General features: G+C 47.9%; 1 protein-coding gene and 1 long non-coding RNA gene across 3 annotated transcripts in view; one reads left to right on the top strand and one right to left on the bottom strand.

Moving 5' to 3' along the window:
- The window catches only part of Efcc1 (EF-hand and coiled-coil domain containing 1), a 36,291-nt gene that overhangs the window by 12,213 nt on the left and 11,445 nt on the right, over window positions 1–12,633 (top strand). For both annotated transcript variants that reach the window (XM_038319149.1, XM_038319148.1), the window contains exon 3: window positions 11,650–11,807. In XM_038319149.1, the coding sequence (XP_038175077.1) occupies window positions 11,650–11,807 (158 nt within the window). The remainder of the gene's footprint in view (window positions 1–11,649; window positions 11,808–12,633) is intronic.
- Window positions 891–6,024, bottom strand: LOC119807013. Its single transcript, XR_005284292.1, has 2 exons — window positions 2,277–6,024; window positions 891–1,056 (listed from the first exon to the last, which is right to left on the bottom strand). It is a non-coding gene; the product is annotated as an uncharacterized LOC119807013 (long non-coding RNA).

Raw genomic sequence — 12,633 nt, 5'->3', positions numbered from 1 at the left:
TAATTATCAAGGATTAGAAATTTGCATTACATTGTTAAATGAGCTGTATAGGTACAATACCTTAAACAAGATTAGAAATGTATGTACAATATGTTTTAATAAAATTAATCCCAAATTTGTATCAATATACAAGGTCAAATTTGTATACAATTTGCAAAAGTAAAACCAATGTAAAACTTTTAAAACTAATAGGTGCTTTTTAAAAGTAGGTTCGATTATCTGCCTTTTTATCTTATCATATTGATATCCTCCTTTTTCCTTTTCAGAGTAGATTCAATAATCTATCTACCTTTCTATCATGTCATATTTATGTCCCCTTTTTTCTTTTCTTTTCTTTTTTTCCTTTTCTTTCTCTCTTTCTCTCTCTCTTTCTTTTTTTTTTCTTTTTCTTTTTCTATTTTTTGGTTTTTCAAGACAGGGTTTCTCAGTAACTATGGAGCCTGTCCTGGAACTCACTCTATAGACCAGGCTAACCTTGAGCTCACAGAGATCTGCCTGTTTCTGCCTCCTGAGTGCTGTGATTAAAGGTGTGTGCCACCACTGCCTGGCCTTTTTTTTTTTTTTTTCAAAACAAGAACCTTGAATCTAATTTCCTTTGTTTAGCTTTTTGCCTGATCATTATCTATAACAACTTGTAACCAACACATTAAAGAAAAACAAACATTCATAATCATTTTTGGGAAATGTGTGCATTCAAGAGGTCTTCCTTGATCAAACCTTACTTTTCTTAACCCAGAATGAATCCACAGCCTTTCATTTCCGATGGAAAGAAAAGCAAAACCTCTTCTCCAAAGTTACACATCTTTTGACTTCAACTTTTGTGGTGCCTGCACCACCTGGAACTGCAGTCTGGCAAGGGCTGGGGATTAAAGAACACACAGAGACAAGGGTCACTCTTGAAGCAAGAATCCCAATTTTATTATGTTCCCAGGCAGCTTATATAGGGTTCTCCTTGACTAGTGGCCACGCCATAGCTCTGGGGATTTTTCACTGCAAGCCCACCAGAAACCACTTCCATACTCTCAGGAACTCATGAGGGTCCAGTGCTCAAAGCAGCTGCAAGCATAGAAAAACAAGTTGTTTACTTCAGCAGGCAAAAGGTCATAGAAAGTTCAGGGTCTGAGGATCTGCAGCTCCCAACAAATTTTGAAGTCAAGGAATTTTGATCAAACCTTATTTTTTTTTTAATCCAGAATGAATCCACAGCCTCTCCCTCCCTGTGGAAACAAAATCAAAATCTCTTCTCCAAAATAATAAATCTTTTGACTTAAATTTTGAAGTCGAGGCATTTTCAAAATATATAGGTTGGATTAATCCAGCAGCATGAATAATCAAATGTCTTTTAGCAGCTGTTGCTCCTTCCTCAGCAGTAAAACAATTCAAAGACAACACAATAATATAGAGTATCCAGATTCTCTGTGTATTTTCCATCTTTACATGGAAGCTAAGCCAGGGCAGATGGGAGCTGGGAGCGCTAATTTTTCTCCTGAACCCAAGTGGCTAGGTTTGGGTTTCGATTCCTAGAGTGGAATTCCAATCCCAGCCTGGCCTGGCCACTACAAAAACCAAAAGCGAGGTCTCAGTGCCTCACCCTGGCTTTGGTATAGCACAGTAATGTGTCTCTTGATGGCAAGGACAGGTTGCTGAGGTTGTTGTGGAGGGACCTGCAGATGTTTTAGGAAAGTCTTCCCTTGCTTCCGGACAGAAGATTAAGGAGATTGAAGAGACCTCAGAAGCAAGGTTGAACCTTCTGAAAGACAGGGGCCTCTGCCTATGATTGTGGCCACCTGTGTCATGCTGTGAACTCCAGAATGCCTTCATCCCTCCATTTCAGTAGACCTCAGCCTTGACTAGCAGGTCCCCATACTCCCAAAACCACCTTCTGGACAGAAAACTTTGCTGGAGCTTGCTACAGATGCGGTCTAAGTAAATGACAGAGCGCTAGAGGTGGCCTACCCGCTCCAGCTGGAGTCTGGTCCTGTGGGGCTGAGGTGGGTAGAGGTGGCATGGACACAGGACAGGAGCCAGCATTTCTGAGCACCTGCTGTGCATGAGGCAGTGTGCCAGAATTCTTGTCTATACACGCTCCTTTCACCCGCCCCCCCCTCCACCAGTAGTGCTACAAGTGGTTTGGTAATGATAATCCTTGCAAATACAAGTCACACAAACCCAACACACAGTGGCTTAAATAATGACATTTGTGCCCTCGAATATAAAGGCCAGGGGCACATGGTTCTGACAGGTAAGATGTTTCGAGAACGTGCTTCTCTGCCTACCTTTCTCCATTGGCCATCCTATCTGTGGGATGACCACAGGGTTCCAGCCACTGGAGAGTTCATCCTGGGGCCTCAGGCAGTGCTGGGCGGATTGTAGTCTGGGGGAAAAGATGAGGGCAAGGCTGTCGGTCAGTTAATCACCTTCTGCTCTGACAAGCTTGGCAGAGATCATCACTTAACTCACTAAGACAGATCCCTGCCCCATGCTAGCTTGGGACAATCTAGTAAGAATTATTTTTCATTCTTAATAATTTAAAGAAACCTTAAAAGGGGTACTTCACACTATGAAGATTTCATGAAATTATAAGTGTTTGAGAAGACCGTCTCAGGTTTTCTTAGCATGTGGCCATGTTTGTCATCCAAGCATCTTGGTGGCTACTTTTGTGCGTCAATGGATATGTGTACTTAAAAGCCTGACGTATTTTCAAGAAAGAGTTTGCCAGTTCCTAAATTAAATGCCAGTAGCTGGGAGAGTACTTGCCCGGCACGTGCAGGTCCTGGGATGCATACATACACGGGGACATACATGACAATACCCTCATGCGAGCATGCTGCCTTGGTACCATCACCTCTGCTGTTGGGGCGCCTTGTGTGTCCTGAGTAGGAAACTTGGATGAGGTGGGAACCAGCTTTCTGCCTCTCTTCCCAGTCCCCTTCCTCCTGTGATGTCAGTGGTCACTAGTCACCCCCCTGCCCCCTCAGTTTCATTGTCCATGGATTCTGTCACCAGTGGCCAATCGCAATCTGAAAGTGGAAAATGCCAGAAGTAAGTAGTATGTAAATTTCACATAGCACACCATTATGGGAAGTGTGATTGAATCCCATGCCGCCACTGTCATCCCTTTGAATATCCATGCTGTGTATGCAACCCCCCCCCACCACAGTCACTCCACAGCCGTCTTCATGGGCTGATGTTGGGTAGTTTGATGTCAGCTTAAACAAGCTAGAGTCACCCAGGAAGAGGAACTCTCATAATGCACCCACCAGATATCTGTGCGACATTTTCTTGATTAACGATCGATATGGGAGGGTCCAGCTCTCTAGGGGATGGTACCAAGCCCGGGCAAGTGGTCCTGGGTTGTATAAGAAAGCAGGCTGAGCAAGCCAGAGAGGATAAGTCAGTAAGTAGCATCCTCCAAGGCCTCTGCTTCAGTTGCTGCCCTGACTTCTCTCAGTAATGGACTGTGACCTAAGACTTGTGAGACGAAAAGCCCTTTTATCCCCAGCTTGCTTTTGGTCATGCTCTTTATCACGGCAGCAGACACACGGGGCTTAGTGTGATGCGAACCATTGCTCTTGACCTCTTACTGTGCCTGGTTTATGATCTATACCTACTCCAGGTCTGCAGTGGAGGAGACCGCACCACGAGCTCAGCGCCTCAGCAGTTGCGGGCATCTGTGCACCATGATGAGGACTCCCCCTCAGTGCAGGGCTCAGCCTTCCACTGTGTGTGTTCCTCCACAGCATGTGTCTTCCACTTGCATGGATGGCACTTTGCACTCTCATGCTCCCTCCTCCTCTTCCTCCTCCTCTCCCTCCTCCTGTGCTCTTCATCTGCTCAGTGCTGGATTTCAGCCCACGTTGCCTGGTCCCTCAGTACCGCTTCTCTTTCCACAGTGCTCCACCCATCCCAGAGGGAGCCGCCCCCTCCTTAGATGACACTAAGTGAGCATCATCCTTTGTGCCCCGGGAAGCCTTGTGCGGGCCAAATACCCGTGCCCTCTGACCAAGAAGCACAGACAGTCCCCAGCATGCTATGATGCGATCAAGTTCCTCTGCCTGTGACTTGTGCTTTTGAAATGAGTTGTCCACCCTGGGTCACAAATTTATTTGCTGTGTGTTGCTCTATTTGCTTTTTCTTCGCACTTCTCAAGCCCACCCTTTGAAGGGTGTGGACAGGGGTCATTCCAGTTTTCTCCACATGGCAAGGCGTGCTGTCTTCAGTCATTTGACCCAGAAACCCAGCTGGGCTTTTTGTCAGTTCCTCCTGTTGGTTTCATCAGGCAAGTAATTCCTTCCAAAATTTGGAGCTTTTTTAGTTTGTTTTCTGTTGTCATAACAAAATACCCAAGGTTGGGCGGTTTGTAGAGAACAGAGATTTATTTGGCTTAGGAAGCCCCAGAGTGTGGTGTCAGCATCTGGCAAGACCCTCACACTGCAGCAAAGGTGATGCGGGGCATCACGTGGTAAGCCCAATGACCCTGACTATTCTAACAAAGTCACTAATTTCCCCATGGAGACTCCCCACATGATCTCATCTAATCCTAACCTCCCCACAAAGATCCTGCCTCCAAATACCGTCGGCATCTTGATTTGGGGATTAAGTTCTCAACACACATTCAGACCACAGCAGGGATGATGTGGAGAATCTTGATTGTAGCATATTTTGTGTTTATATGAAGAACAGAGTCCAATTCTGGGCTCAGATCATTGCAGAAACACAGGCTTTTGCCACATTAGCATAGCAGGGAACTGAGCTGGTACCCCGCGAGTGGGAATTGCATTTCTGGGAGAAATGAGTGCAAACTAGTTGCTTACCTTTAGCCTTTGTTTTAAATCCATGTCCATGAGTGGACTGTGCTGACTGGAGATGGGGTAGAAGTTTCCCCTCTTTCTCCCTGTGCTCTCAAAAGTGGCACCAGAGTCATGATGGCTACTGAGCACTTGGGATGTGAGCAGTGTGGTTCGGTGGCTATAAACATAATGGATTTGTAGCTTTGCTTAATTTTAAATTATTCTAAATTTAAATAGCCACACCTTTAACTGGTGGCTGCCATACTGGACAATGTAGATCAGATTTAAACTGAGACCAATGGAGGGAAACAAAATGAGAGATGGAGATGACCTGTAAACAGGAAAGAAGCCAGGAGCAAGCGCGGGAGCTGGCATCTGCTGGGCACCGACTGTGTGTCAGGTTCATAGAGCCCCTGCTCTATGAACCCCTACCCCACAAGCTGGGGGCCTCCTTCCTCTTAAAAGATGGCAAGCAAGCCTCAGGACTGGCCCACAGTAGAACAGCTATATGCCAAAACCACCACCATGAGAGATTCCAGAGGAAAAGGCAGGAGAGTGGCAGGCCACATGCAGACAGGGACCTTAGATGGCACCTCCTAGGTCACAGACATGGTCTTATGGCTGACCAGCAGCCCCCTTGTACCTGTCCACAAGATGTCCCCAACATGAAATAGGCTGGCCAAGAAGACACAAGGCCAAGGTCAGGGAGCAATCAGAAACAAGGAGAGGTTTCTCCTCAAGGACGCTTTGGAGGCTTGTGGGAGAATGACTACAGATAGGGCTTCTCACACCCATGGTCCTGTCAGAAAAATGAGCCCCTGAACCCCTCTCCTACAAAGCTTCCGCATGGCCAGCTAGACATTGGTACATGAACCACTTCCACAGCAATGATCTAAGATCAAAGCTGAACTCTGCATGGTGAGTGGACAATTTCCTGCAGTTATAATATGCAGAGGATTTTCAGTATAATATGCAGAGGATTTTCAGTTATAATATGCAAAGAACATTCCAAGAACACGAGGCTGTGAGTGGAGGCTCTGTGCTTTGTTTTGTTCGGAATTCCTCAAGAGTTGCACATCATTTCCCAGCCACCCCACAGATGGTGGAAGCTGTGTCCTTCCTGCTGAGGGGCACTGTAACTTCTGACACTATGTCTCCAGGAGTCTGTGTGTCTACCTGCTATCTTACTATCTGAATACATCTCCTTAGCCTGTGTTTCAAAATGTCAGATATAGCCAGGCGGTGGTGGCACACACCTTTAATCCCAGCACTCGGGAGGCAGAGGCAGGCGGATCTCCGTGAGTTTGAGGCCAGCCTGGTCTACAAGAGCTAGTTCCAGAACAGGCTCCAAAGGCTCCAAAGCTACAGAGAAACCTTGTCTCCAAACAAAACAAAACAAAACAAAATAAAAACAAAAACAGAAACCAAATGTCAGCTATGTGAAGAATGCCAACAACATCCAGGTAATACTACCCTGAGTCTTCAATTCAGACTGCCCATTCTGTGTGGTATCTGAAAACTTCATTACACCTGAATACTTCATACAGGGTTATAATATAAAATTATTTTCCCCACTTAAGTTACAGTATCATAACATTAATCTGTCAAAATAAAAAATGGGCTATTTATCCAGCTTGCTTTGAGAAAACAGAGAAATGCTCTCCAATGTCTGAGTTAGTCAGCTTTCTGTGATGAAAACCAAGAACCTAAGAAACGCTTGGGGTTCGGGCCGGGTCAGGGTAGAGCATGGGTTCAGTATACATGAGGCCCTCCGTCCAATCCCAAAAGATGGGGGAGGGGTGTTTGGCTCCTGGCTATGGTTATCTGTATTCGTGGTTGGTTGCGGTGCTGGTTGGGGCCTGTGGTGAGAAACTTACCTGTGGTTTAGATCCACGTCCACGACTGTGCTGTCCTGACATGAGCGAGAAGGTTCCTCTTTTTCTCTCTGTGCTCTCGAAAGTGGTGCCAGAGCCAGGTTTGGCTACCAAGCACTTGGGATGTAGCCAGCGTATTAGGGAGACTAAAGAAATGGATTTGTAAGTTTGCTTGTGGGTGGGGGACCAGGAAGCAAAGAAAAAGGAAGGGATGTGATCCCAATAATACCACCCCCGACAGGAGCACACCCCAAATTACTTTATCCCATAAGGCCCTGCCTCCTAAAAGGCTCCGTCTCCTCCCAGTAGAGGCAAGCTGACACCAAGTCTTCAACACATGGGCCTCTAGGGAACATACCAAGTGTGTGCCTAGCAGCACCGTGGCTGCGGACTATTAGAGTCAGGGTACGCCGCTCTCGACTCTCTGCTCTCCATGCAAAGGAAGCCTGTCTGGGAAGAGCCCCGCTCCAATGATGCCCCAAACTGCTTGTTACTAGTATCTGAGCATTTGCTAACCTCAGACTCTCCCAGGGCCCGAGCCCTGTTAGTCAGATTATGGAGTGCCTGATTCCCTTTAAGTCAGCTCCCTCCTTTTTCTTTCTCTCTCTCTCTCTCTCTCTCTCTCTCTCTCTCTCTCTCTCTCTCTCTCTCTCTCTCTCTCTCTCTCTCTCTGCAGTGCTGACATAGAACCCAGATGCTCACATATACTTGACAGACTCTACTCCTGGCTTACACCTCCAACCCAGCTTAAATAATTTTTTTTTTTTTTTTTTGGTTTCTCGAGACAGGGTTTCTCTACAGGAGCCTGTCCTGGAACTAGCTCTTGTAGACCAGGTTGGTCTCGAACTCACAGAGATCCGCCTGCCTCTGCCTCCCGAGTGCTGGGATTAAAGGCACACACTGCCACTGCCAGGCTCTTAAATAATTTTTAAAGGAAGTCATATCACATCACTATTATAAATTTTAAAAGATAATAAAATAAATAAAACTAATGTGCTCACCTTTTTAGAAGACACTGAAGTAAATGCTTAGCTGGATACACACAGTCTGTCTGTTCCTCTGGGTGCCCCCTGAACTCACCCAAACATCAGTGAAGGCAGGTACTCCATTTCTTCATTTCATCATCATAGGACCCCCAGAGTAGAGACCCATTATTGTTCACTGGGGAACAAGTCGGGAAATAAAATGAGGAGCTCAGAGGGGGTGAGGGAGCTGGCGAGTTCACACAGCAAAGCCACAGTCTCCTCCAGGGTGGCAGCTTCTGAGGCCTCTTGGCATCACAGAACCAAGAAGGGCGTCCCTAGGCTGGAAGGGGAAATGCAACATCTGGCTACTGTCAGACTGTTTAAGCCCTGGGCTGGCAGCCAGATGGGCCATAGACTGCAACATGGAAGCTGTCAGAGGCTCAGTGGCGTCCCAGGAAGGGTGGATGTAGTCAGCTGGAGGGAACACCCAGCAACACAGAAGACCTGGGTCTAAGGAAGAGTGGAAGTCGCCTGAGTTCATTTCTCTAGGACCATCACGCCACCAGGGAAGCCCCAACAAAGCCTTCTGGGCCACTGACATCCTGACGTCTACCAGAAACACCCTCTCTGCTGAGGATACCAAAGGAAAGTAGTACCCAGTGAAGTAAGGGTCCCCCTAGAGAACACAGACAGGGAAGTACAGGGTGTCTCCTGGTGACCTAACAAGGGGTTCTGCAGCTGTGTTGACTATGGAGGACCCAGTTGAAGCCCAGTCAGCAGACAGGAGCCACACGGGACCCTCAGAAAATGATTCTGCCTCTGCGGCCAGCCTGAGGTTCTTGGGAAATTCAAAAGTTTCTCCTTACCTCGCTCCCTTGCTAACCCTGCCTTGAGGGTCTTCTTCCCAGATTCATGTGTGTGACCTGTAGTCCCCAAAGCTGGCCATGGCTATGCTGTGTCACTCCAGGGCTTCCTTTCCCTTCGGTAAGGCTTAGGGGGCATCCTGGAGAAGGGTCCTCTCTATCTGAGGTAGGCAGATTGCTCTGGTTCTCTGTGTCTCCGCTTCCTTCTCTGTAAAATGAGGACAATGACATTACTTATTGCTATGGTTGAAATGTGAAGTGCTTGAACACTTAGTCCCAAGATGTCTAGGGAGAGTACGGACCCTTAAGAGGATGAAGCTTAGCTGGGAGAAGTTGTTGGGGCGGGGGAGTCAGGGGAACTAGTTTTCTGTGAACTTGACATAAGCTACAGTCATTTGGAAAGAGGGAACCTCAACTGAGAAAATGTTCTTACCAGATCTGCCTGTTACAAGCCTGTGCTGTGCTTTCTTATTTAGTGATTACTGTGGGAGAATCCAGCCCATTGTGTGTGGTGCCATCCCTGGGCTGCTGGGTCCTGGGTGGTATTAGAAAGCGGGCTGAGCAAGCCAGAGGGGATAAGTCAGTAAGCAGCACCCTCCATCCATGGTCTCTGCATCAACTCCTGCCTCCAGGTTCCTGCCTTGCGTTCTTGCCCTGACGTCCCTGGATGATGGACTAGAAGCTGTAAGATGAAATAAACACTTTCCTCCCCAAGTTGCTTTTGGTCATGGTGTTTTACCACAGCAGTAGAAACCCTAAGACAGCAAGACTTTCCGGGCAGTGGTGGCTCACACCTTTAATCCCAGCACTCGGGAAGCAGGGGTAGGAGGATCTCTGTAAGTTTGAGGCCAGCCTGGTCCACAGAGCCAGTCCCAGGACAGCCAGGGCTACACAAAGAAACCCTGTCGAGAGAGAGAGAGAGAGAGAGAGAGAGAGAGAGAGAGAGAGAGAGAGAGAGAGAGAGAGAGAGAGAGAGACAGAAAAACTTCTGGGATGTAGTCCAGCCCCATTCCATTGCCAGACTTTGTTTCCTGGTACACAAAACATGAGACACCAGTTGCCATGCACTCCCACCAACACAGCTACACCGCCACACCCTCCCCCCACACTCTCCCCCCAAAGTCTTCTCCCACCCTCCCCAATACCCTCTCCCCAATCCCCCTTCACACCCTTCCTTCACACCCTCCCCCCATGCCTTCCCCCTACACCCTTCCCTCTACACCTTACACCCTCCCCCACAACACCTTCCCCACACCATCCCCCCCACATCCTCCCCTCCACACCATCCCCCCCACATCCTCCCCTCCACACCATCCCCCCACACCCTCACCCCCAAACCCTCCCCTCCGTATCATCCTCCCCCATACCCTCCCCTCTAGGACGGACTAAGCTCCTCAGACCTGGCGCCCAAATGCATCCTTTAAGTTGTCTCTGCTAACAGTCTGTCACAGTGACTGGAAAAGAAAGTAACAGCTGCAATCCTGGGTTGTGACAGAAATGTCTGCGTGCTGGAGAAGCTGGGGGGCACAGGAGCTGCTGTAAAGCAAGAGGCATGGGCACCAGCTTAATAAGTTGCCATCTCATTAATAAATATGTTCATGCTGGGTGGTGGTAGTGCATGCCTTTAATCCCAGCAGAGGCAGGTGGGTCTCTGAGTTCAAGGCCAGTGTGGTCCTACAGAGTGACCAAGACAGCCAGAACTACACAGAGACCCCCTGCCTTTAAATAAATAAATAAATAAACATGGTTATTTTATGTCAGTTTTTCCCCCATTATCTGACCTTGTATACTGGAGGGGCACAGAAAAGAAACATCCCAAATACAGGAACCTTGGAGTACCAAGGAGACTGATGGGGAATGAAGTGGGTTTTCCAAATCCCAGAGAGGGGAAGATTCCGCAGTTAAAAGCTTTCATGGCCAAGACATAGAATGTTTAATTACGTACTTTTAATTAACAAGTGTGTGAAAGTATGGTGGGAAGAAAGAAGAGTGTGGGTCTAGCCAGCCCGCTGGTGTGTCTGTAATCCCGGCAGGGACTACAGCAGCGAGGCACTGTCTCTTCAGAAAGCAAAAGTGAAACAGTAAGCTTCGGAAACTTCCACACAGGGCTGGAGAGATGGCTCAGCCTTGTAAAGCACAGGCTGCTCTTCCAGAGGAAACAGGCTCAACTCCCAATTCCTTCATCGTTCTCACAGCCATCTGCGACTTCAGTCCCAGTGGGTGCAAGACCCTCTTCTGGTGTATAGACACCCTCTATGTGGTGTGTAGGCGTACATGAAGGCAAAACGTCCATATACATAAAATAAATTAATTAAAAATCCACCCACTCAGACTGGAGCGATGGCGCACCAGTTAGGAGCACTCGCGGTTCTTGCCGAGGACCCAGGTTCAGTTCCCAGCATTCATATGGTGACTCACCATTTGTAACTCTAGTCCCAGGGACTCCTACGCCCTCCTCTGGCTTCCATGGACACCAGGCACATGTATTGTACACAGACATATTCAGGTAAAACACTTATTCACATAAAATAAAAATAGGGGCTAGAGAAATAACTCAGCAGTTAATGAGCCCTGACTGCTCTTCCAGAGGACCCAGGTTCAATTCCCAGCACCCACATGGCAACTCACAACTGTCTGTAACTCCAGCTCCAGGGGCTGGCACAGACATACATGCAGGCAAAACACCAATACACATAAAATAAAAATAAATTATAAAATAAAAATAAATATCAACCATCTCAAGTCCAGAATTAGCTAGCTACGGGACTGGCTAGCTCAGCCTCTAAAGATGTTGGGGCTGTTACCCAACTACTGGGCAGTTCTCTCAGATGCTTGTTCATGGCCACAATATGACTATTGCAACCCCAAGTACAGCATCACCACATGACTGCCCAAAAGCCAAAAGGGCATTTCCTTTCCCATGATTCTTGTTGTAGGGTGGATACCAGTCTTGTAGTGTCTGCGGATTTGCTTTGCATCTCATTCTCTAAAGTTGGGTTTCATGTCTGTTCCCTGTTGGCATAGAAAACTGGAACATATCTTAGCATTCCTTCTGACCTATGGGAGCCTGACTTTGCCAAGACAATGGTGGAATCATGGGTGGCTTACCTGTGCAGAGTAAGAAATGTCTCAAAATCTATCTTTCCCCTGCCCACAGGTCGGAGGGACCTCGGTCCCTAAACCCTGCACAAGCCAATGTACAGCCAGGAAACAAGAATGGCGGACCTGATACCAGAGGAACCAGAGAAGAGGACGCTGCTCTAGGGGGAGCTCAGCAGTCAGACGCCTGCTCAGGGAGCAGAGACACAGATGAAGGTCAGTCCCCAAGTGCCCAGCCTACTGCCAGGCCCATGGTCAGTGAGGCCGAGCCTCATCCCTGCTCTCAAGGGCCGAAGCATCCGCACCACGGTCAGCCTCAGACAAACCCCCATCCTGCTACTCAGGCTGGTTTCCAGCCCCCTAAAAGGCTCATCTTCTGGTGTCTTCTCAAGAACCCGACACTTGGGAATCTAGCATGCTGAGGACTAGGTTTCTATCCTTTACACCCAGGTTCAGAGCCCTACCACCTACCCTGCCTTCAGCACCAGGACAATACAGATGAGTGACGGGGGAGGAATCAAGGGAGGGACATATACTGTCAATATTAGGAACATTGTCATGAAAAGTCTTCATGGTGGCTCTGTATGGCCCAACCAGATAGTGGGGCCCTAAGAACCCATGGGGAAGCCAGGTAGGGGAAATGGTGTCCAGAGCCAAAAATCCCTGATGTCTGTGTCAGCAGGCTTCCCAGGTCTCCCATGAGGTAAGGTCTCATTTTGGTTTTAAATACTACTTCAACTAGGGAAGTCTGAAAGTGTTCCATCAGTCAGCACAAACTGCTCAGACTAAAAGGAAAGTATGGGATCTCAGAAGAGCCCATAGATTTGGAGCCACCTCTAAGGCCTGGCCTGCTCCCCTTACCCTGAGATCAGTCACACTCAGAAGGCATAACTCCGCCCATAACCTAGCCCCCAAGCACAGAACTGGAAGATCAGCCCTCACCTGAGTTCGTTTTGGCTATACACTCACTGACTCCCACATTATCTTCTGAGGGATCCCAGCTCTTCCAGAACCTTCACTGTGGCTAGAGAGGACCACCTCT

This window comes from Arvicola amphibius, chromosome 2 (assembly GCF_903992535.2).
Source record: "Arvicola amphibius chromosome 2, mArvAmp1.2, whole genome shotgun sequence".
NCBI lineage: Eukaryota > Metazoa > Chordata > Mammalia > Rodentia > Cricetidae > Arvicola > Arvicola amphibius.
Note: the sequence above shows the minus strand (reverse complement) of the source record. Positions and strands in the feature narration are given on the sequence as shown.